Genomic DNA, 27,128 nt, shown 5'->3' on the forward strand with positions numbered 1-27,128 from the left:
TAACCGTCTGCCAGATAATGTGTTGTTTCCAACTTAGTGACTCTGTATCTGGCTATGGCTACGTTCACACAGCAGGGTGTGGTCAACCAAAAATAAATAATTTCAGCAAAACATGTTCAAAGCATAATTATTTTTTGGTGGTCGCAGGACTTTTTTATTAAGATATCAAATTGTTTTTTTTTTTTTTTGTCAAATCCGATCTTTTTATGTAGTTATTAACATAAAAAAAAAAATGCCATGTCAAATTTGAACGCAAACTGACCCGCATACCTACATGATGTTACACGTGCTGCAGTGTTAACAGAACTAAACATGGCTCCAGTTCTATTAGGTTTCAGTCCCTGCACATTTGTGGTAATTTCAAGGATTTCGTGCAATCAAAGTCAATATTATCTGAATCAAATTATTGTGCGTGGAAGATTGAGAAATGAGAGGGCAGGCATTTTGGCTAGACTACGTTTACACTGCAGGCCAAAGTTGGCAAAATCAGATTTTTTTTAGATCTGATTTTTTCCAGCTGACTGTTTACACTGCAAGTAAAATGTGATTTTTGTCAGACTCTAGTGCAGTGGTTCTTAACCTTGTTGGAGGTACCGAACCCCACCGGTTTCATATGCGCATTCACCGAACCCTTCTTTAGTGAAACATAAAATGTTATTTTTTTCAAATTCAAGACAAAGTTATATGTTTTTTTACTGGTGCATTAACATCACCTTGTTCAACGAACAAAACCAACACAGTGCATGAACTCACAACAAATTACACACCTGCGAATCAGTGTGACATCTGCGGTTGCCTTTGAGAGACCAGTTCAAATATGCGTGGCTTAAACCTTGGCAAGTGCCACTCTCAAGTCATTTTCACAGCAAAGTCTGTTCTTTTTCTTCGTTTTCCACCCAGCTATACAATACTAGTACACAGCTCATGAAAAACAATATATTTTGTTCTTGTCATTGTAGGTGGGCCAAAACACTTGTATTAGAAAATAATCTCATGGAATAGACTGCTGTCATTTGATTATAATAATAAAACATTTAACTTGTTATTTAGTCAGGTTTGGGACAGGTGTGCTGCTGCTGTGGCCACAGTGCATGTGCACATCTGATGTTGCTCACATGCAGAGGTGGGTAGAGTAGCCAGAATTGGTACTCAAGTAAGAGTACTGTTACTTTAGATATTTAATACTCAAGTAAAAGTAAGGAGTAGTCACCCAAATATTTACTTGAGTAAAAGTAAAAAGTATGTTGTGAAAAAACTACTCAAGTACTGAGTAACTAATGAGTATATATATATATATATATATATATATATATATATATATATATATATACACACACACACACACACATATATATATATATATATATATATATATATATATATATATATATATATATATATATATGTATATATGTATATATATATATATATATATATATATATATATATATACATACATACATACATACATACATACATACATACATACATACATTGATATATACAGTATATCATTTATATTTATTTATTTTGCCGTTTTTGTTTACATGTTAAAGGTGTTTTAATGAATATACATGCATGTTTAACACATATAGATTCCTTTCTTTCATGAAGACAAGAATATAAGTTGGTGTATTACCTGATTCTGATGACTTGCATTGATTGGAATCAGACAGTAGTGATGATAACGTCCACATTTTCGAATGGAAGAGAAAAAAAAGTCTTCCTTTCTGTCTAATACCACATGAATGTGGTTGGTTTTTGGCATCTTATTTGCCCAGCTTCCATATTCGTTTCTATACACTTTACAAGAAATACATTGGCGGCAAACTCCGTAGCTTGCTAGCTTGTTTGCGCTGGCTTTCGGAGACTCTTATTTTGAAAGCGCAGGCGCGATGGAGCGGCACTTTTATTGTGAAGACAGGAACTGTGCAGTCAGTCTTTAGGCTTTTGACGGGAAGTACGGTTGAAATAAAAAAAGGGTCTTTTTTCCTTCACATTTTTGATTGATTGATTGGAACTTTTATTAGTAGATTGCACAGTACAGTACATATTCCGTACAATTGACCACTAAATGGTAACACCCCAATAAGTTTTTCAACTTGTTTAAGTCAGGTCATGTGACCGCCTGGCTCTGTTTGATTGGTCCAACGTCACCAGTGACTGCATCTGATTGGTGGAACGGAGTGAACGTCACCAGTGACTGTATTTGTTGAAACACAGGCACTATGAAGGTCTGTCTGACAAACCAAAACAAACAAAGCGTGCATTAACAGATCGATACAAATTAGTAGCGAGTAGCGAGCTGAATGTAGATAAAAGGAGCGGAGTAAAAGTAGCGTTTCTTCTCTATAAATATACTCAAGTAAAAGTAAAAGTATGTTGCATTAAAACTACTCTTAGAAGTACAATTTATCCCAAAAGTTGCTCAAGTAGATGTAACGGAGTAAATGTAGCGCGTTACTACCCACCTCTGCTCACATGTGCTTCACTGAATGCTCAATGAGTTTTTGAGTTTGCTCACGCATATGGAAAATTAGAGGGAACATTGTTTGGGGGTATCCATAATACGCCGATAGGGAAAAGTTTTTATTTACATGATGAGTCGGGTGTCTTGACCTCCGTGGCGGAGGCTCCGCCGAACCCCTGAGGCTGACTCACCGAACCCCTAGGGTTCGATCGAACCCAGGTTAAGAACCACTGCTCTAGTGCAAACGCGCACTTGCCCCAATGTGGCTTCGACGTCACTTGCATGTGCACTTTGATTAAGTAAAAATAAAGGAAGTTGACCGGGAGGAGGTCGCTACTACTACAAAATAAAATAAAAGTCGCAATATATATGGAAATGTTGTTGTCTTCTAACATTTAGTTGGTGCGGCTTTTATCTGGTGCGCTCTATAGTCCGGAAAACACTGTAGGTCTTCATAAGCCTGGGTCGATAATCGATAAATCAATAAACCAACGATAAATGAAAATTAAGTCGGTACGTTTTCCAGCATCGATAAATCGCCATGTGGGTGTGTCTGTATGGACTTCATGAGTCTCCACGCTTATTATCAGTTTCAGAAGCTACGCGTGTTTGTGCTATAACAGAAGGAAAAGAAGTGGTGAATACTCTTGTCATAATTAAGTGTCTGTGATTCTTTGTGTGGCGAGTCGGGGCCGGTGGCCAGCTAACATCATACAGTGCAACAAGTTAGTATGTAGTAGCGAACATGATCACAAAACCATACCAAAGTATACCAAGTGCGGGAATATTTCAGTTCAAACGTTTGGAACTAGATGAGTCTATTAATATAGAGGAGCCATTTTGCCCAATGTGCTCGAATACAACAAACCTTCACGCCCACTTGAAGCACAACCAGCCGACAGTTTACTACACTCACTTTGGGTTTGGTGTACAGGTTCAGTGCAAACAAAATGGTGTGCGTCCCACAGAAAGTATGGTTAAATACATCGGCATAGACCTGCTGCCGTTTGATACAATTGAAATACCGTATTTTTCGGAGTATAAGTCGCACCGGAGTATAAGTCGCACCTGCCGAAAATGCATAATAAAGAAAGAAAAAAACATATATAAATCGCACTGCTCACGCCAAACTATGAAAAAAACTGCGACTTATAGTCCGAAAAATACGGTACTGGCATTTGTAAAAAGGCTGCATAACATTTGTCATGTTATGTCATTATTGTGTTCCTCACTCGGAATCTGCCAGACTTAATTTTTTTTTTTTTTTTTGCAAATGACATTTTCATAAATCTGCTTATAGTGTAGTGTTTTATTGTTATTCTGCACTTTTGTTTAAAAGGGTCCTAATTTATGATTGTCAGTTAAGTAATGTACAACTCTACCTATGCCGACATGTGATTTATTGAAGTGCAACTTTGTTTGTCAATTTATTTCAAAGTTTTCAATCTAATTACCTTGTTAACATATCCGAGAAAGGAAATACTTGCATTATTAATAGGATTATTATTATTTTCATTACATCAGTGGTTAATTTGGTCTCAAAAAATTAATGGCAATAGTATTGTTTATCGGTAATAATTTGTAGGTCGATATATTGTCGAGCACATTTTGTTATCGCCCCAGGCATTGGTCTTCATGGTTGTTGCTAAGTTTCCCATAGCTGATGTCATGCTTTTCTTTAGACAGCTAACTCGCTAAGACTCTGGCTTTGTTCTCTCAGAAGTGTAAAGTATTTTTTAAAAACACAATATTAATCAACACTCACACAATCAACATAATTCTTAATGAACAATTGATCAGCCCTTGTATAAAAATGCTGCTGTCAGACTAAATGAATATGTTGAGAGTGAGCAAAAGCCTGCCACCATGCAGGTGGAATGTCCCTACAGTGCCAGGACTGAGCTGTAAAAATATAAGTGGTGTGAAACTCAGCCCTTGCTTAGTCCTGGTGGAGAAGTTTATTAGAGAAGTTATTCTGGGGTACACTCTTTGTGGGTCTTTTATTACGTTTCAGAAAATATTCCGTTTTTAATGGACTGGTAACCATTAAAAGTACAGTTAAGACCCTACATTCAAACAGATTTTACTTTGGTATTGTTCACCCAAAATAACCTATTAAGACATAAAAAAAAAAAAAAAAGTGTATATATATATATATATATATATATATATATATATATATATATATATATATATATATATATATATATATATATACTGTGGAATACCTGATCTCGCTTTTGTAATGTATATATTCTAATGCATTAACACTTGGTCACACTTACAATTAGTACCAACATATTTTGTAAACATTGCAGCGACACAGCTACTGTAATATAATCTTCATTTTATGACTGATAGAGCTAGGGTTTTAGCTTCTCCCTGCCAATGTATATTGCACCAATAAATCAGGATGTCACAGGGATTTTTAAGAGCATGCAGCTATTCTGATGCCATATATCATTGGTGTCAGTGATGATAGAATATAACAACTGGTTATTAGGGTCTTATTTTGGCCTAGTCACTGGCCAAATGTCATGATATTGTGCTAAGCGGTGATATTTCAATCACAATTGTATCCCTATATTGTGAATGTTTTGTTCATTATGACACAATAAGGGGTTGATAAATGTTAATTTGTCAAACTGCACCTCATTAACTGAGGAAGTTAAAGTTAAAGTACCAATGATTGTCACACCCACACTAGGTGTGGTGAAATTTGTCCTCTGCATTTGACCCATCCCCTTGTTCCACCCCCTGGGAGGTGAGGGGAGCAGTGGGCAGCAGCGGTGCCGCGCCCGGGAATCATTTCTGGTGATTTAACCCCCAATTCCAACCCTTGATGCTGAGTGCCAAGCAGGGAGGTAATGGGTCCCATTTTTATAGTCTTTGGTATGACTCGGCCGGGGTTTGAACTCGCAACCTACCGATCTCAGGGCGGACACTCTAACCACTAGGCCACTGAGTAGGAACATTTTGTAAACCAATTTATTTGAATTAAAAAGTACATTTTAAGTTTTTCATACTCAACAAACATACTTGTTACAATAAGTGCATAAACATTGCACTTCTCTCCAGCTAACTAGTTGAGACTGACAGCCATGTCCACCATGGGTATCATCTGACCACAGAACTTTCCTCCAGAAGGTCTTATCTTTGTCCATGTGATGTCAGATGAAACAAAAATTGAGCTGTTTGGCCACAATACCCAGCAATCTGTTTGGAGGAGAAAAGGTGAGGCCTTTAATCCCAGGAACACCATTCCCACTGTCAAGCATGGTGGTACCACCACCATGCTCTGGGCCTGTTTTGCTGCCAATGGAACTGGTGCTTTAAATGGGACAATGAAAAAAGGAGGATTACCTCCAAATTCTTCAGGACAACCTAAAATTATCAGCCCGTAGGTTGGGTCTTGGGCGCAGTTGGGTGTTCCAACAGGACAATGACCCCGAACACATGTCAAAAGTGGTAAAGGAATGGCTAAATCAGGCTAGAATTAAGGTTTTAGAATGGCCTTCCCAAAGTTCTGACTTAAACGTGTGGTCAATGCTGAAGAAACAAGTCCATGTCAGAAAACCAGCACATTTAGCTGAACTGCACCAATTTTGTCAAGAGGAGTGGTCAAAAATTCAACCCGAAGCTTGTGGATGGCTACCAAAAGCGCCTTATTGCAGTGAAACTTGCCAAGGGACATGTAACCAAATATCAACATTGCTGTATGTATACGTTTGACCCAGCAGATTTGGTCACATTTTCGGTAGACCCATAATAAATTCATAAAAGAACCAAACTTCATGAATGTTTTTTGTGACAAACAAGTATGTGCTCCAATCACTCGATCACAAAAAAATAAGAGTTGTAGAAAGTATTGGAAACTCAAGACAAGCATGACATTATGTTCTTTACAAGTGAATGTAAACTTTTGATCGCGACTGTAGCTTAAAAGAACAACCAGTAATTTGGTATACTGGCTCTGTGTCAAATACATGGAAGTGCAACCATTATTGTGAGATCCCAAACTTCTGGTGCATGTGGTCTTTTTTTCCATTCTTAATTAGCTTAACTCATCCCTTTCACCATTACAAAATAAGGAATTTGCATGTACATCGCACTGCCCGTGAACCTTTTTTTTTTTTTTTGATTTTAAGGATTTTATGATGTGCAAAGCCAAACTAAATCAAAATTTGCTTAATCGTCCAGACCTAACTCTGCTTCAGTTTGGCGGCACCTGGCTAGAGTTATCTGCCTAGTTTCTAGCTATTTTTCTCCAAATGTGACTTTTTACAGCAGGGACATTTTTTTGTAAAAATATGAGAAATTGGGGAAGTGTAGATATCATTTTAGTCCAATGGGGAAGCTATATGTGGCTATCACGTCTCAAGGTGGGGGAAATAATCCATTCTAAAATGCATCACAATTAGAACGTGTGTGATTCATAAATCGATGGATAAATGTCCAAACATCGATTATTTGCGTATGTTGAATGAAGTAATACGGTTCTAAAATATGGCATTAATGCTTATGTTCTATAAACATTATATGGTTCTAACTACGGTAACCACGGTAGAACAATTAGCTAACATTCTTTTAACAATATTTGTTAACTGGATTAGTGCAAACACACACAGAGGAGGGAGGAATAGGGAACAAGCTCTGCTAGCTTTAATGTGAAGTAGTGAAACAACAAAAGAATGAATGCTTTGTACACTTCAACAGAATGTTAAAAAGAACCCCCACGTTACAGTAGAGAGTAACCAGCTAAGAAGAAGAAATTAGCAAGTAGATAAATAGGTCAGAAATAATATCCACACAGCACGGCAACACGTATGTCAGCCATAGATATGTCTTTGGGCCTCAAGTTAATGGCGACTGGGGCCAAAATGTCTGAACATTCTGTGGTTTTAGAAGGCACATAGATTAAAAGAAGGACCCCTGCTCGAACTCAAAACATTAGTTGTGTGTTTAAAGTGGCCCTATTATGCAAAAGCCTTTTGAGACATGTTTAAGGGCTGTATAAGTAAACTGATTGATTGAAAAATAACCTTTCTAACCTGATGGTACCTGCTTATGTGTATTTGAGATCTGCATAGCTCCTGAAAATATTAAATCAAACCGTGGAAGAATTGCAGAGATGTTTACAAAACAATCTTGCCTTCCTTTCTACTTCCTCCAAATGATCTGTTTGGAATTTGTCAGTCCTGTAATGTAGTAACGGCTGACTAATTACTTTATAAGAATAAGTAACATGTTACGTTACTACTTACTACAAAAATAATGTGAGTACTCTCAACACAGGTTATCTTGCTATAAAAGACTTGGGCAACATTAAGCACTGTGCACGTTTTGTTTTAGATACCGGTATGTATCGTATATCGCCACTCAGCCTAAAAATATCGCCCAACCCTGCTTGGAAATAAAAGAGCACATTCCACAGGCAAGCCATGCTTTCTCTTACCATATCATGTGCAAGGAATTTGAATTTCTGTGTAATATTTGATTTGTCTTTTGAGATTCATGTATCCCTGGCGCGCTGCTCGGAAAGAGTTGGCAAGCTACGTGTAGTTTTCAAGCAATGCATTAGAGATCCATGAACTGTTGCCTTGATTATATATTTATACCCCAGGTGACAGAAGTCTTTCAACTTCTATAAAATCGTTGGGACTTTTTTTTGAACTATAATAAAATATGAACCAGTAGTAAGAGGATACTGTTTGAAACCAATAAATGTCAAAATTGTGGTAAACATCTTGTCAAACAAATGTTATTTATGTTAAAGTGTTGGATAAACGTTTTGAAAATAGCTACTTTCAAATAGCTGTCTAACTTTTCAGACCACAACACCATGCATCATAGGTAAGATTGTTGTCATAGTCTACTATGATCGTTTTCACCACTGTCGTCATCAGTAACATCAGTAGTTTGGCAGTGGACACCAGTGTCAGTTTACATTTTGGCACACAGCTTTATGTTTTTGTCCTGGAGGCTAGCTTTTATCAGATGACTGACTTTCTATTTGCTGCCAGTGATTTCATCTGTCAGGACATGAGATACCCATTAGTCCAGCCAGGAGAGTGAGAGCGAGACAGGAAACTAAGGTGTTGGGAAGAGTTACAGCCTGCAACAGAGAGTTTGAAAGCCTGAGCTGATGATGACAGAAGCCTCATGCCGAAATATTTCCTGGCAACACAAATATGTGTGAATAGTTCGACACCTTACTCGTGTCAGGTGATGTTATGCCTCCAAGGTCACTGTGTTTAAATAGCAACTTTGGGAGACATGCTCGCTTTAGATCCGTGCAAACAGGGTGAGTATAAAGCTAAATGTTGGATATAGAGAACATACAAACCCTTTATTTATTAAATCACAATTTTTGAAATTCAACGATTTGGTGCATTTGCAAACAGCTAAAATTATGTATAAAGCAAACTATAACCTGCTACCCAAGAATATACAACAATTCTTCTCAACAAAAGAGGAGAAATATAACCTTAGAGGAAAATCTAATTTAAAACATTTGTATACTCGTACAACACTTAAAACTTTTAGTATATCAGTATGTGGAATTAAATTATGGAACGGATTAACCAAAGAACTCAAACAAAGCACCAATATGATTCAGTTTAAGAAACCGTTCAAAGTACAAGTGTTCACAAAGTACACAGAACAAGAATTATGATGAACATCTTGAACCCTTTTTTTGTTCCTTTTTTTTTTTTATTGAGACAAATATTATTTATGTATTTAATATTTGTATGCTTACTATGGTATATTATTTATTTTGTTGTGTTACAGAAAACAAGGAAATTGGATAAAATTGCTATGATATGAAAAGGGGTAGGATTAAATAAGCTCTGCTTCTTCCTACTCCTTTTCGGACTTGCTGTAATGAAACAACTGGAATCGTGTGATGCATTACATTGTATTGTATGCATGTTCGAAATAAACTGAAACTGAACTGAACTGAAAATCATTTCAACATAAACATGTGCCACAGTATCATTATGTGTCCCATCACTAGGGATAAACCAAAAGTTGAACTGTGTCCAATATTTCAACATATTGGTAGTACGTCAAAAAACGGTTCCACTAAATTGTAAAACATCAAGTTTTTATGATAGAAATGCTGGTTTCACTTTTTACCTTTTTTAATTGTGCTTTCATGGTTGAGCAGATGACCTCCATTAATCATGTGATATGACTGCTTGTTACAACACAGCCCTTGAGGTTGCCGGTGAAACCAGATCAAAGTAACAGATACAATTCATTGTAGGTTGTACTAGCATTTTTATGATATCTTAATTTTTTTTGATTAAATTATACATTTTATGATATCGTAAATCTTTATGAAACCTATAAAGTGAAAACATATGTCCGTGTTGGTAAAATAGTTTCTCCACGTGTCCTACAGAACTGATGCACCTTGCCCTTATTGTAACAAACATTCTCCAGTTTATTTTTTATTTGTTGTCAAATTGAAAGTAGTTCCTCAGTATTCTGAAAGGCAAAAAATAAAGAAAAAAACAAACCCATAGAATGCCACAAGGGGGTGAAATTGAAAAAATATGGGGGAAAACAAAGAAAAGATAATACACATATTGTCATTGTATAATATTTTACTGATAAATATATTTTAAACAAATGAACCTCTGTTACATTTTGTGTATGTTTATAAATTCAAGTAAAGTTCTGTCGGGCATTTTGTAAAATGTTGTAATGGAGCAATGCAGTGTCTTAATAAAGTGAGTGCACCCCTCATTTTTCTGAAATAGTTTTATGCCAGTGTATCTTCTCAGGAGATAATAATATAGAAACAAATGTTTTGCCTCCGATCTCGATCAGATTTAGATTTCGAGTCTTGATCCCATACTTTCACAATGTTGTTGTACAATATGTAACTGAAATTTTTTTAAGCAAGTAGGTTAAGTAAACACATCCTCACATGTTTAAAAAGCTAATTTCAATAAAATTAAAATGTCATAGTATTGTTGTAAATCCCATGTAATAAACTCTCCTAAGGAGTTTAAGGGGACCTATTAATCAAAACCAACTTTTCTGACCTATTGGTAGATGCTTTTGTGTATTTGGGATCTGCATAAGTCCGGAAAATCTGAAATCACACCAAGGAGGTATTTTGGAGGTATTTATAAAACAATATTGCCCTATTGCATACTTCTTCTAAACAAGCTGTTTGAAAATTGTCCAAATTGTAATGTTTTTCCCGGTTGTGACGTCAGTAGGGATGATGTTTGATAAGAAATTATCGAGTTCGAGCCTATTATCGGATCCTCTTATCGAACCGATTCCTTATCGATTCTCTTATCGAGTCCAGATAGGTTGTTGTATATGGAAAAAAACACACAATATTTGGTTTAACAAAAGCTCACTTTTATTATATAAGAAAAAAATAAAATCTAATAAATAAATAAATATTGACTGTTACCCCCGTAAAAAAATAAAATAATTAAATATTGACTGTTGTTACCCAAAGTATATTAAGTGGGATTTTTCAGAAAAACAAATATATACAGTAACACAAAAACAACCTGTCTCTGTGATCACTATAGGTGTATAAATAATAATAAAGTGTTAAATAAAATCAATCCCTTGGGCAGTCCCTTTGTACCCTTCTCAAATCTCTCAGTAAAGTTATTCATTGGATTATACCTTTTGTTTTGAACTTTATTACACCTTGGAGCGCTTTTTCCGGCTCATTGTTTTTCCTGCTTTCTCTATCTGCGCCTAATGACTGAGCTACGTGACGTCATTTCTTGTGATGTCCCACGGGGCATTTCTGGTCGGGACGGGATTAGTTCCCAGGGATTCGAATAAAGAACCAACTCTTTTCTTTACTATAGTGGTCTTGATAACTGGTACCGGTTCTCAAAAAGGGATTTGAGTCCGAGGACTCGGTTCTTTTCTTATCGAACAACCGGGAAAATCGGTTTCGAGTATCATCCCTAGACGTCAGTGGATATCTCCATATATAGTTACCCATATACTGTATTCTTGCACGAGTCCGCCATTGTAGTCTGGTGCTGTTGTCAATAAGCTTCTTCCATTTAAGAATCAGAATCCACTTTATTGGCCAGGTATGTACATGTGGAAATCACACATGAATACCTTAAGAGAAGGAAACGCGTGATTGCAGCTATTTCGGGTAAAACACATCTCACACGGTAACATAGTAATGTTGAGCGACGGTTTTGGATAAGGCCTGGAAAAACGGCAGCCTGGTGGGATATGTTTGTCAACGAGTGTGTTGAGCCAGAGGAACGGCAAGAGAACTTTTGAATGTCCAGGTCAGCTGTGATTCTACTTAGCGAAAAACTTTGTCTATTTGTCGAAGGGGAGACAACGAGAATGCGGGTTCCCGTGGACGAGGGTAGACTACGGATAACAGCGAATGCATTTGGACTGGCAAAGCAGACTATCAGTTATTGTCCGCGATGTATGTCGAGCGATTACTCAACGTCTAGTTTTGTACTCCATAACTATTGTGAAGCTATGAAGTGGTTGCGGCCGTCAAGTATGACCGCCAATTTCAGACTCCAAGGACAGGCAGGATTGCAAGAATGGACAATGAAGGTGAAGGTAAAAGAGTGCGGAGTGTCCTGACCAGATATCTAGAGCTCTAGATTTATTGTTGTAAAATGTTCTTTATAACATTGTTTACTTTCACATGTCCATTAAATATATGATTCATGTCTGATGGCTCAGGTGTGATTCACTACAATAGTCTAACAGCTGCTGATGGTGAGGCAAACAAGGTTTACTGGTAAAAGAAATGTGGTAATAGGCTACATTGAAACACAGGGTAAGGATACACTTCCAGGTCAGAGGTGACTATGACGTAATATATATGCGCCTCTGCCATTTTCCGCGCATGCGTACTAGGTCGCGTTGCGCCAGCGGACGGAGGGGGCAGGGGGTCTTAAATGATGGCATTGTGTGTGTGTGGACAGGGACAAGGTTAGGTGGGATATACTCTGTATAACCTTAGCCGGCTTAGTGTAGAAGCAGCCTTAGAGTGGCTATAAATGTCTCTATATTGTGGGGAGGCTATATGACTAAAATCAGATCCTGATTGAACACATTATTTCTGGTGGATGTTGTGGGGTTCTCCTTGTTTCAGCAGGCCTTGAACGCACTGTGAAAACACCTCTGTCTCTTTTTCTCTGAGATCTATCTGAGAGCATAACAGACCTTGTAGGTTCAATGTGTGAAAATTACGTCAAAGGCGCTGTTTGCAACATTTACACTGATGCCTAAAGGGCACCAACTTTCCAATGTATTTTACACAATATATATCCCGCTCTCTTACGTAACTACGTACGTACGTAATACATGCATGCGCATTAGCTATAGGTGTTGTTAGTAAATAATAGGTAGCGTTAGCTGTCATTGAATGTATATTCCATCATAACAACAACATGACTATGGCCGGTAGAAATGTCCGATAATATCAGCAGTCCGATATTATCGGCCGATAAATGCTTTAAAATGTAATATCAGAAATTATCGGTATCGGTTTAAAAATGATCGGTATCGGTTTCAAAAAGTAAATTTTATGACTTATTAAAACGCCGCTGTGTACACGGATGTAGAGAGAAGTACAGAGCAGCCTTAAAGGCACTGCCTTTGCGTGCCGGCCCAGTCACATAATATCTACGGCTTTTCACAATGCAAGGCATACTTGGTCAACAGCCATACAGGTCACACTGAGGGTGGCCGTATAAACAACTTTAACACTGTTACAAATATGCGCCACACTGTGAACCCACACCAAACAAGAATGACAAACACATTTCGGGAACATCCACACCGTAACACAACATAAACACAACAGAACAAATACTCAGAACCCCTTGCAGTACTAACTCTTCCGGGACGCTACAATATACACCCCCCCCCCCACCTCAAACTGTGTGCCTTCGTTGTTTTTGTAGCTGTTGTTTTGAGGCATGTTTAAATAAAATAAAATAATAATGCACTTTGTGAAAGTCAAAGTTTAGTGGGTACTAGGATTATCTCAGGGAGAGCATGTCCCAAATTCCAAGCTGTTTTGAGGCATGTTAAAAAAATTAATGCACTTTGTGACTTCAATAATAAATATGGCAGTGCCATGTTGGCACTTTTTTCCAAAACTGGAGTTGAAGTTGTTCTCTTATTTTGGAAAACCTTGTTTTTGATTGATTGATTGACACTTGTATTAGTAGATTGCACAGTACAGTACATATTCCGTACAATTGACCACTAAATGGTAACACCGAATAAGTTTTCCAACTTGTTTAAGTCGGGGTCCACGTTAATCAATTCATGGCAAAGTTACATTGTTTAATGCATTGGTTCTCAACCTTTTTTCAGTGATGTACCCCCTGTGAAAAATGTTTTAATTCAAGTACCACCTAATCAGAGCAAAGCATTTTTGGTTGAAAAAAAGAGATAAAGAAGTAAAATACAGCACGATGTCATCAGTTTCTGATTTATTAAATTGTATAACAGTGCAAAATATTGCTCATTTGTAGTGGTCTTTCTTGAACTATTTGGAAAAAAGATAAAAATAACTAAAAACTTGTTGAAAAATAAACAAGTGATTCAATTATAAATAAAGATTTCTACACATAGAAGGAATCATCAACTTAAAGTGCCCTCTTTGGGGATTGTAATAGAGATCCATCTGGATTCGTGAACTTAATTCTAAACATTTCTTCACAAAAATAGAAATCTTTAACATCAATATTTATGGAACATGTCCACAAAAAATCTAGCTGTCAACACTGAATATTGCATTGTTGCATTGTTGCATTGTAATGAATGGAATAGCCTACTTGATTTGATGTTCAGTTTATGAACTTACATTCATATTTTGTTGAAGTATTATTCAATAAATATATTTATAAAGGATTTTAGAATTGTTGCTATTTTTAGAATATTAAAAAAAAAATCTCACGTACCCCTTGGCATACCTTCAAGTACCCCCAGGGGTACGCGTACCCCCATTTGAGAACCACTGGTTTAATGCATCCAGCGGGGCATCACAACAAAATTAGGCATAATAATGTGTTAATTCCACGACTGTATATATCGGTATTGGTTGATATCGGAATCGGTAATTAAGAGTTGGACAATATCGGAATATCGGATATTGGCAAAAAAGCCATTATCGGACATCTCTAATGGCCGGGTACCAAATTTGGTACTTTTATAGGCACTGACCGAATTCCAACAGTACTTCGGGTATCAATTCACATAAAACCAAACGGTGCCATGTTTCGATACTTTTATTGTACCTGCACACTTCTGGTTAGGCTGCTTTGCTGGCTACTTGTGCTGTTGTCGTTTCTTATGCCATTTAGGTGTTGTTTTCAAGTGTTTCCTAAGTGTATTATTTTATTCTGTGTTGTTCGACTGCAATAATAGTTTGTCTTGGACTGACCATCAGGCGACTTTTGGACAAAAACTTTTCTGGCGGGGACGTACTGGCTAGGTGAAGACAACGGCGCAGAGGAGGAAAAAGAGGGGGAATAGAGGGGTTCTGATTTTTCCCGGAAGTGCATGCCGGAATTCCTTTTGAAGGGCGAGCGTCATCGTTCACGATAGCCCCACACGTAATATTTCCACATTGCACCGGCCGTGATATGATGGAGAAATACTGAGAGTAAGATAAGATAAGAAGTCCCTTTGTGGTTATGAAGAGCAAACAGCCGTAATTGGATGCAAGGATTTGTACAAGTTCGACAAGTCTGCGTGGAGCAGATATCATGAGCGTCATCTTCCTCGATGTCTCATTCCCGGACTTTGTGAACTACTTAATTGTTCAACCCAGCCTATTTCACACTTTGAAAGACTTTCAAAAGTGTAAGAGTCAAGATAGCTATGGCGGCTTTGTTTGTGGATGGGTTTGGGACGTTTATGTTTATCTCTATAAACCCAATGGACATTGTGTCGTCACGAAAGGCTCGAGTAATGCACTCTCAGATAGAATAGAGGTAGGAATCTTTGGGAACCTCACTCAGTGGCCTAGTGGTTAGGGTGTCCGCCCTGAGATCGGTAGGTTGTGAGTTCAAACCCCGGCCGAGTCATACCAAAGACTTTAAACATAGGACCCATTACCTCCCTGCTTGGCACTCAGCATCAAGGGTTGGAATTGGCGGTTAAATCACCAAAAATGATTCCCGGGCGCGACCACTGCTGCTGCTCACTGCTCCCCTCACCTCCCAGGGGGTGAACAAGGGGATGGGTCAAATGCAGAGGACAAATTTCACCACACCCAGTGTGTGTGACAATCATTGGTACTTTAACTTTAACTTAACTCACGATTCGATTACGATTTAGGAACTACAATTCGATTAAAAATCGATTATTGATGCATCTTTAATTTATGTACAGTATATATTGATGCAGTTTTTACATTTCATTTAGTTTCACTGTGATACACGTTACACGTGTATCACTTACAACTTAAAAAGAACAATTCATTTGGAATAAGAAACAGTACATTTAATTTCCACATGTATTGAATTAATGAAAATGTGTGCAAAACTGGTCCAAAAGTCTTTTAAATGTTCTTGTAATCAGACCATATTTTCGGTATATTAGATGGAATCTTTACCTGACATGTTTCGACTATCATCTGCAGTCTTCTTCAGAAGGGTCACCTGACCACTGTGACGTGTTGCCTATCAGCTGTTCATATAGGCGTTTCCAACCAAGCAGAACTGTCAAGTGTACTGGTTGGCTTTCTGATGTTCTTTCTTCCTTGTGTTGAATGTCCTCCCTGTTTCTTTGATTTATGATTTTTTGCATGATTTACACGGGATTTCGTAAATTACATTGCATTTCTTGTCTTGTTCTGTTTTCTTTTGGATGTACAAGTAACTGTCTTGTTTTTGTGTGAGGTTTAACTGTTGTGTTTATTTTGTGTTTTTTCATGACCCGCTGTATTGTTTCAGTTATTCCACTAATGCAGTGTTTTTCAACCACTGTGCCGCAGCGCCGTGAGATACAGTCTGGTGTGCCATGGGAGATTATCTAATTTCACCTATTTGGGTTAAAAATATTTTTTGCAAACCAGTAATTATAGTCTGCAATTGATGTGTTGTTGTTGAGTGGTCGGTGCTGTTGAGAGCTCGGCAGAGTAACCCTGTAATATTCCATATCAGTAGGTGGCAGCAGCCGGCAGCTAATTGCTTTGTAGATGTCGGAAACAGCGGGAGGCAGACTGCAGGTAAAAAGGTGTCTAATGCTTAAACCAAAAATAAACAAAAGGTGAGTGCCCTTAAGAAAAGGCAATGCAAGTTAGGGAAGGCTATGCAGAACAAAACTAAAACTGAACTTGCTACAAAGTAAACAAAAACAGAATGCTGGACGACAGCAAAGGCTTACTGTGGAGCAAAGACGGCGTCCACAATGTACATCCGAACATGACATGACAATCAACAATGTCCCAACAAAGAAGGATAAAAACAACCAAAACATTCTTGATTGCTAAACCAAAGTAAATGCGGGAAATATCGCTCAAAGGAAGACATGAAACTGCTACAGGAAAACACCAAAAAAAGAGAAAAAGCCACCAAAATAGAAGCGCAAGACAAGAACTAAAACCCGACACACAGGAAAACAGCAAAAAACTCAAAATAAGTCACGGCGTGATGTGACAGGTCGTGACTACTTTGAGACAAGAGCTATATTGATGCATGCTTGGTTATGGTTTAAAGTCATATCCAGCAATTGTGACAATGACTTTTTACTGTCAACTGAGTTTCATTTTTTAATGATTTCTGCTGGTGGTGTGCCTCCGGATTTTTTCAACCCAAAAAATTTGCCTTTGCTCAAAAAAGGTTGAAAAACACTGCCCTAATGTATGGTAAGGTTATGACTTCTTTGTTCTTTATTTCAGGTTTTTCTTTGGGTTTCTTCTTTGTGCTCTTTTCCTTGTTTTTTTACTTGTTGTTCCCCTTTTTTGATGGCCCAGGTTGGATATTAGCAGTTTTTAAATGTGTATTTTTGATGTTTGATGGTCGGATCTCTTGGTGAGGTGGCTCGCTGCACTCAGCCAAATTTTAGAACTGTCTGCATTGCTTTATTTACAATAAAGAAATCAATTATCGATTATTGACACTTACTAATTGATTTTATAATTGTCCATGTCTGAATTGTGATGCATCTAAAAATCGATTATTTCCCCCAACTCTACTCAGAAATGATCTAACCCAAGTTTGACACGCAGGATCCATCCATCCATCCATCCATTTTCTACCGCTTGTCCCTTATGGGATCGCGGGGGGTGCCAGGATAATCACGGACAACCGATATAATGTCATTTCAGCACACTGGCAGGATTGAGAGAATGATGTTCTCAAGTCGCTTCACTTTTGTTTTATGTGGAGACCACAGTCCGAATAAGAGAAATGACTACTATTTTTATCAATACAACTACTATCAAAGTTCTTCGACCAAGCACGTCAAGTTAATGCAAAGCGGGGCTGTTATTTATTTTAGGTTATTTTTTTATTTAGTAAATGTTTTACCTGAAATGATCCGAACAAACAACGTCGTCAGAACGCCACATCTCGGTTGATTGTTGTAATTCATGCTTGCTTTTGCCGCAAACTCCTTTTTTCAGCTTCTTCCATTTGTCCAGAAATACGCTTAGGAATGTGATACAAGCTAAGAATATCTCTCCCACCTCAATTGTGGCAGTTGACATTGGCAATATGAAGATTACTGGATAAATTATCAGCGATGATTAGCGTTTCACTAACTTCCGCTGTTCAATATGGATATTGGCAATGCATTGTGGGGAATGTGAAAAAATCCGAACGAAGAGTCAACTGTCGTTGCCTGCTACACACAGATGTCAGATCGCTAAAAAATAAAATGGAAGAGCAAAGTTTTTTTCGAGTACGGGGAATCAAACGTGATGGTATTCATAGAAACATGGCTCCATAAAGATATTTAGCGCACTCTCTCATGGTGTTGAAGTCATTTCCTTTTCATCCGAACAGTAGAGGGGGCGTGGTTTGTATGTGAATGTCAGCTGATACAGACTGTATGCACGGCCGATATAGAACTACTATGTCTGTCCCTGAGACCCTTTTACCTCCCAAGAGAGTTTTTAGAAAAAACATTTAAATATGTGCTGTGATTTAACTTCTTAAAATTGCAGAGCCTATTTTATAATAAATACTATAAATGAGACTCAGAAGTAAAACATTAATTTAAAAAAATGAAGATTTAACAACTACTCAGCACAGTTATTTTTAGCTCATTGTTAAATGTCAAATTAAAAAATATGTATTATTAATAGAGAAATCAATATTACCAAAAACTAGTATCCGTACGGTACCAGTATCGTTTCCAAGGTTCCGGGAACTTTGTTTGTTGCTTCTCTTGGACGGCTTTTGTATATGTGTACGGATGACCGGGTGAGTGACCGCCGTAAACCACAATCATTTTATTCGGTCCGGTAAAAATTTTTATTAGATAAACTTTTTATTTGCGAACAATTTAGACAATTGCCAAACAAATGTATTCTGTTAAACCACTAATGGTAATATAAGCTAGCCAGTGGTGTTCTTGTTATATATTTTGCTTAGAAAAATGTTACTGTGAGGAAGTTGCAAACAGCACCTTTAGTGTCTCTTGTTTTTATGTTCGCGTTTAGGCTAACAAGCTGTTGCCAGTCAGTCCGAGAATTTATGAAAGTGCTGTTATCAATCATGTTTTTTGTATTATATATATTGTATAATACTAACCGTCAGGGGTTTTACCGCGGTTATCCTTATTATTGTTACATACTTTGTACCTACTCCCAGAATTAGCCCAATGAGTACTACAAGAACACTGGTATGTACATAATATTGCAGTATTGGTGTTGCGATAATCAGTTTTCGGTGGTACAATTAAGTCCAGTTGCTTTTGGCCATGGAAATTGTGTAAAGTGTTTTGGAGAAGTCATGGAAAATCGTTGATGAAAAAGTGTACAGACCCTGTATGAGAAAGAAAGTATGCCTTTTGCTGTTGTAATTACTCTGTGTTAACGGCGGTCCGTCTGTCTCCAAACATTCTCGATCCAGTTGTGTGCACCGGGGCTCAGACGATTGCGTTCAATTAAGAAACTACATCAGCATAGCAACTTTACCACAGTTGGTTTTAACTAACCATAACTGTGAACACCTTATCTTAAACGATTGAGTTGAATATCATTTTGGATTGATAGGGAATTTATTTGATTAAAAGAAGAATTAAACTTAATGTGATTTGTCTAATATAAGTGCATGTGGCGTAGTATTAATGGTATATTGTGTCAGTATTGTGACAACATGAGTGGTTGTTTTTTGCTTGCAAGTTTCCTTATTATTAACTAGTACATAAACAGACTGACTAACAAATCCACACAAGCCCATGTGAGATATTTCGGTGACATGTTGTACATGCCGTTTTGGCACCTTTGTCTCCATGCTAGACTGAGCAGCTTTCGTAAATTGACACCCACTCCTTCATATGACATGTCATGTGGAGGAGGTTTGGATATGTTTGTGGGTATCAGTGCTGCTCTGTTTACACCACTCCTGCAGGGGCTAGTAACAGCAGTCCTCCCTGACCTAGAAATGTTGTCAAGTTTGATACTCCCCTTCTCGCCAAACCTTGCTTTCACTCTTATTTCAGGCGTAACTTTTCACCTAATCAGTGAACTCTGAAGTCTGAACTTTCCGACCATGTTGGTGTTCGTATGCGGCTGAGCTGCAGACTCAAGACAGCTGGTTGTAAAAAGGCTGACTTTTAACCTTGCTACTGTGCATTTAGGATCATGGGGCTTTGCATCAGCATCATTCTTTCTAGATAGATGAGTCAACAGCAGCCTTGGGCCCGCTGATATGCTGCGGGTGTCAATGCCAAGACCACTTCAAATGTGCAAACCTTAATCTCCCTCTGACATTAATATTTTCAGTTGGAGACAAGCAGGGGGCACAAGGGTGGTAATGTAAGCAATGTCTTTTGGATGGCCTTCTTTCACGCTGGGAGTGGAGAATCTACAGCCATTACTCACCGTATAGTAATGTTCAGAATGTATTCTTAGCTCCTGTCTTCCAATCCGTCACTACAGGAAGGTTTGCAGGTCAAAAAAAGAGGTAGCCAGTCTGCAGGCTGTCTGCACCACTGCTATTTACCAGGGAGGGGGGTGATATTTTAAACTGGAGAGCCCACATATCTACCCCATTGAGCTCGACTGACCTTGCCATTTGGTGGGGGCTAAGACGCATGAGACCACTGGCGGAGGACAAGAAGCCGGGAAAGAGAGAGGCTCCTTAGTACGCAGCTCGCTTTCAGTGTCTGCAGGCAGACTGAAACCAGTCCAGGGAAGAGGGGGAAGACATCAGATATCAGAGATACCATAAAGAAGACTGAGTAAGGGAACTTGCTTAAGGATTTAGAGTAGCAGAAGACATTTGGTGGGGTTGAGAAGTAGCCAGGCTGAGCTGACTTTTACCCCCTGAGGAGGAGTTGCAGTTGCCGGCCAGGGCAGGTCCCAAGGCTGGCAGGGGCTGGCCCTACTGCTTCTCCACCTCCATTCCTTCCTCCTTATTCTCCCTTGAAGAGCCAACTGCTGTGCAGTGCTGAACCTACAGGTTGAGCCTGTAAGCTTCAATATTCCTCCAATGTCAGAACACTCCAGAGGATAAGCCTTTTTTAAGAGGACCTCATTGCTATCCTTTTTTTTCTGCGCTCACTGGTTGAGTGCACTGAGGAGCTTTGTATACTTTACCCCCTCTTTGTTTGTTTTGTTTTATAACCGGAACGCTGGCGAGCTTCTCGGTAGCACGGTGCAAGGACCAGCTCCACTCACCCAAGATGAGGCGCTGGCTGAAATGCACCTCCATGCACTTTGTATGTACTCATTTAGTAAATTTAATCTTTTTAACTTGTGTTTCAATGAACGCTGAGCTAGGCTGAATATGGATTTGCCTGTAACTCAATAATTGCTTCATGGTAATGTAGCACAAAATGTTTTCTGTCAGTTGCTTGTTGGCTTCGAAGCTCCCTACTGATTTAGGAATAGTGTGTTACCATGCTTTGTTTCTAATTTACATACTAAAACATAATCTATTCACTGATCAAATTTACAGTTTAGATGTTTTTATTGTTATTAGTATTATCTTCGATTATGAATCTGATTGTTTCGTGTTGTGTTTGTCAGAACACAGACTGGAACAAGTATGATGATCGGCTGATGAAAGCAGTGGAACGTGGGGAGGTGGACAAGGTGGCTGCAGTTCTTGGCAAGAAGGGTATAGTCCCTACCAAACCTGATGTGGAGGGACGATCTGCGTAAGTAAATGGACACCCACATGTGCATACACAAACATGCTCACGCCCAGTTACTGTGTGTGGATGAGCTGTGACATACAGAAATAGACCCTTTACAAAACATGCTCAACGGTCCGTACTGATACACCGAGTAGTAGTTTGTAGGTCCCTTTCTCATACAGAATTCTTTTTCTGTTAGCTCATGCTGACTCAAAAATAGTTTGATACCTCCCTTTATGACCTCAAGGCTCCATCTCCCTGCCTGACCCTCCAAAAAATTCCAATAAAATGTTCATAGTTATGGAGGTGTGTCACATTTCAACTTTGAACCTCGTTCCAGCTGCTTTACATTTTAGGGGTGTCACAGTTGAATATTAGTTCGGAGATTTATATATGCAATATGGCCCTTTAAATCAGCCATCTGCTTGTGGAGGTCAGTGTGGGAGTTGGTCTAAAAAATGTTTGTGGCCTCTCGAGGCTTGACCACACTGGCCAAAGGGCTGTTTGGATAGTTCTCACAGGAAATGACTGCCTGAAAATTCAGCTCGGAACCACTGTGGTGTGCACAACATCAAACCAGACATTGTGGCTCAGATAGAGGCTATTATTGGGATGAGCTGACATCCCAAATGATCATATTAAATATACATTATGCATGGTTAGATTTTTCTCTGAAGCCTTGCAGTATTCTGAAAAGTAATCGTGACATGCTAAGTATTTCAGTCATGTATTAAATGTTTTGTGGCAATATTCAAAGAAAGTAAACAATATATGCAGGGCGTTCTTCTCTAACTTCTTGTAATGTGCCACAATTCTTCAGATGCTGGATGTTCATATAGGAAAAGAGTTTAAGATGTTGCTTGGTCTGCCCAAAACAAAAATTAACCACAATTGCAACTCAGCAAGTCTACATTTAGTCCACTGTGCCACACACAGACTAACGTGTGTCTATGGTATTCTGGCTGCTGCAAAAGCTGGGAGAGGAATGTTGAATGGTGACCTCTAGTTATTGAAGACCTCGAGGGGGGACACTAATTACAAACCGCTAACCCATCAATTAAATTTTCTGCGTGTTGGATTAGCATCACTGTGTTAATTTATCTCGAACTGTCACAGGCTTCCAGCTGAGTAAACAGTTTAAAGTTTGTGTCTGCCAATGGCATTATCTGGCTGATTCACCACACCTGCTCAATAAGTTCCTGATGTGTTAACAAACTGAGAAAGTCAGCTGCTAAAATCAATTTGACAGCAGTTGAGATGCTCACTTGTCATACCTCATACTCATGACACATTTTTTCCATTGTGACTAATAATTAGCATTATTATTTTAAGAACAACACAATAGTTTCACAGATCTATGTGATGTTGGACAATAATTGTGTTTACTCGTTGCTTCACAGGTTTTAGGAGGCAGGTGGGCTTCAGGAACCCACTCACACTCACATGTTGTAGCTGAGTCATATAACAATTGTTATGCAAAAGCTCCTTTATACCTGTCTATGGATGTTCTTACTCATCCAGGTCATTTTCTTAGGGCATTCAATCGATCTCAAATGAACTGTTTGGTTTGTCTTAGAAGACGTTTCGCGTTTTGCCTCTCATCCAAATAGGCTTCATCAGTTCATGTTCATAGACTAGATTGGTCAGATCTAGTCTAGCGGCTTGTGGCAATACCTCAGTAGGCTTCATCAGTTCAGGTTCATAAACTTAGATGGGACCTCCAATCTAAGTCGATGAGCATGAACTTTGATGGAGCCTACTCTGATGAGGCGAAACGTCTTCAAAGACAAAGCAAACAGTCCAGTTGCAATCGATTGAATGCCCTGAGCTGACTCCTTTATACAGTAAATCCCCGTATTTTCACTATTCCGCATTTATATTCACAGATCTTTCTTTTTTTTTTTTTTGAGGAAAAAACAGTTTTTTCCTGATTTCAACTTTAATATTAAGGCTAATTTTAGGCAACATTTCATGTTATTTGCCCTACATTGATAACGCTTGAATTGCATATCAAGCAGTTGGAGACGAACAGCAATTTTAGAGGTACTGCAGTAGTTAAGCTTGATTCTACATGAGTAGTCGTCTCAATTATTCACAGCTTCTCACCATTAGCAGGTAGTCTCAGAACTAGGGTTGCCACTATCAATTATTCTAATCCAAGCATGTCGTTGTGGTTTGTGAAGGCCTTTGAGGCATTTGTGATTTTAGGCTAAACGAACTTTGATATATTAATATTCAACTACTCGGCAATTATTTTTTCGATTAGTCGACTAGTCAAACATCCATCCATCCATATTCTACCGCTTGTCCCTTTTGGGGTCACGGGGGGTGCTGGTACAATTATTTCTTATATGGTCTGCTTTACACAGTTGAGTTCACAACTTGATTTTAACTTAATTCCAAAAGTTATTATATTAAATTATAACAAAAAAAAACATAGATTACTAGGGAATTAGTGGTTTTACTTTATCACTCAAAGTAAATAATTATAGTGAAATATAGACTTAAAGTGCAAGATATCCTATAATATATTGCATATTAGTATTATTAATATTATTATATGTTATAAATGTAGTATATTGAATTATTAATAATATGTATAAAGGGTTCCTCTACTACGTCATATCAGGTTTTTGGATGTTAGTGCCCACAGCAAATATATATGAAAAACTACGTACGTGAGAACTGTAGATGTGGAAAAAGTGGAAAAACTAAATACACGTCTCTGCTTGGTAAGCATGCATCCTTCATTTAATGTTTTTGACTTCTAAAACTACAATGTTCAGACACTTTGCCTCCAGTTTCAATAAACCTGCTGCTCAAAGACCTGTGTCGTTTATCTGCTCATTAATATGTATGGCTGAAAGTGTTGGCGGCATTGTGGATATTATTGTATTTCCCGATGTATTAATCTATTTGCTAATGTCATCGTCTCAGGTGGTTACTCTCCGCTGTAACGCAGTTCCAGTTAGACTTCTGTTAAAGTGTACAAAGCATTTATTCTTTTGTTGTGTTGCTACTTAACATTCAAACTTGCTTAGTGCCGCAGTTAACATGTTCTCCTCTCTTCCTCTATTGTCAACAATACAACTATTTCAAATGCAACAATACATAAATGTAACGAAAACCTGAATTCCAAAAGAAGGCAGATAAATGGGGGGGAGAGAAGCAAACTATATTAACCTTGTAGATTGTTATCGTGTAGATAGGTTAAGCTTTATCAGTGTGCTTGCTGTGTTTGACCCAGTTTGCCCTTCGATGAAACTTACCGTATTTATATGCATGAGTGTATGTATGTATGTATATGTGCTTGTGTGTTTTCAGTATGTATATATGTATGTTTGTACAGTGAAAGTACGTGTGGATGTATGTTCTGTTTGTGTGTGTTTATGTATGTACTATATTTGTGTATGTACAAACCCCGTTTCCATATGAGTTGGGAAATTGTGTTAGATGTAAATATAAACGGAATACAATGATTTGCAAATCATTTTCAACCCATATTCAGTTGAATATGCTACAAAGACAACATATTTGATGTTCAAACTGATACACATTTTTTTTGCAAATAATCATTAACTTTAGAATTTGATGCCAGCAACACGTGACAAAGAAGTTGGGAAAGGTGGCAATAAATACTGATAAAGTTGAGGAATGCTCATCAAACACTTATTTGGAACATCCCACAGGTGTGCAGGCTAATTGGGAATAGGTGGGTGCCATGATTGGGTATAAAAACAGCTTCCCAAAAATGCTCAGTCTTTCACAAGAAAGGATGGGGCGAGGTACACCCCTTTGTCCACAACTGCGTGAGCAAATAGTCAAACAGTTTAAGAACAACGTTTCTCAAAGTGCAATTGCAAGAAATTTAGGGATTTCAACATCTACGGTCCATAATATCATCAAAAGGTTCAGAGAATCTGGAGAAATCACTCCACGTAAGCGGCATAGCTGGAAACCAACATTGAATGACCGTGACCTTCGATCCCTCAGACAGCACTGTATCAAAAACCGACATCAATCTCTAAAGGATATCACCACATGGGCTCAGGAACACTTCAGAAAACCACTGTCACTAAATACAGTTTGTCGCTACATCTGTAAGTGCAAGTTCTCCTATGCAAAGCGAAAGCCATTCATCAACAGCATTCAGAAACGCCGCCGGCTTCTCTGGGCCCAAGATCATCTAAAATGGACTCATGCAAAGTGGAAAAGTGTTCTGTGGTCTGACGAGTCAACATTTCAAATTGTTTTTGGAAATATTCGACATTGTGTCATCCGGACCAAAGGGGAAGCAAACCATCCAGACTGTTATCGACGCAAAGTTCAAAAGCCAGCATCTGTAATGGTATGGGGGTGCATGAGTACCCAAGGCATGGGCAACTTACACATCTGTGAAGGCACCATTAATGCTGAAAGGTACATACAGGTTTTGGAACAACATATGCTGCCATCTAAGCGCCGTCTTTTTCATGCAAGACAATGCCAAGCCACATTCAGCACGTGTTACAACAGCGTGGCTTCGTAAAAAAAGAGTGCGGGTACTTTCCTGGCCCGCCTGCAGTCCAGACCTGTCTCTCATCGAAAATGTGTGGCACATTATGAAGAAAATACGGCTGCAGAGACCCCGGTCTGTTGAACGACTGAAGCTCTACATAAAACAAGAATGGGAAATAATTCCACTTTCAAAGCTTCAACAATTAGTTTCCTCAGTTCCCAATCGTTTATTGAGTGTTGTTAAAAGAAAAGGTGATGTAACACAGTGGTGAACATGCCCTTTCCCAACTACTTTGGCACGTGTTGCAGCCATGAAATTCTAAGTTACCGTAGTTATTATTTTGCAAAAAAAAAATAAAGTTTCTGAGTTTGAACATCAAATATCTTGTCTTTGTAGTGCATTCAATTGAATATGGGTTGAAAAGGATTTGAAAATCATTGTATTCTGTTTATATTTACATCTAACACAATTTCCCAACTCATATGGAAACGGGGTTTGTACATGCGAGTGTATGTATGTACACACACGGGGATCTTATTGCACGTACACAGATTGACATACAGACACACACATTAGTACACAGACATGTGAATTGGATTACACACGCACAGATAAAGATACACGTTCGCAAATAATTTTGCAACAATAATACTTCAATATGTTTCCTCTGCCAAGTATATTGTGTGGCTATTCATTTTAATTGCTGAAAAAACTACAACTTGGTGAAAAGATTTTAGTGTATGTTTATGTTATTTTTGAACACATACAACAATACCAAGATAATAATGGTAACCGTGATCATGTTGGTCACAATAACTTAATTTAGCCATTTTGAGGGTCCACCACCTT

General features: G+C 38.2%; 1 protein-coding gene across 1 annotated transcript in view; it reads left to right on the forward strand.

The window, feature by feature from the left end:
• The window catches only part of LOC133615979 (uveal autoantigen with coiled-coil domains and ankyrin repeats protein-like), a 102,392-nt gene that overhangs the window by 41,564 nt on the left and 33,700 nt on the right, over positions 1-27,128 (forward strand). The window contains exon 2 of the mRNA XM_061974927.2: positions 21,672-21,802. Within this exon, the coding sequence (XP_061830911.2) occupies positions 21,672-21,802 (131 nt within the window). The remainder of the gene's footprint in view (positions 1-21,671; positions 21,803-27,128) is intronic.

The sequence above is a fragment of the Nerophis lumbriciformis genome, linkage group LG15 (genome assembly GCF_033978685.3).
Source record: "Nerophis lumbriciformis linkage group LG15, RoL_Nlum_v2.1, whole genome shotgun sequence".
NCBI classification, from domain to species: domain Eukaryota; kingdom Metazoa; phylum Chordata; class Actinopteri; order Syngnathiformes; family Syngnathidae; genus Nerophis; species Nerophis lumbriciformis.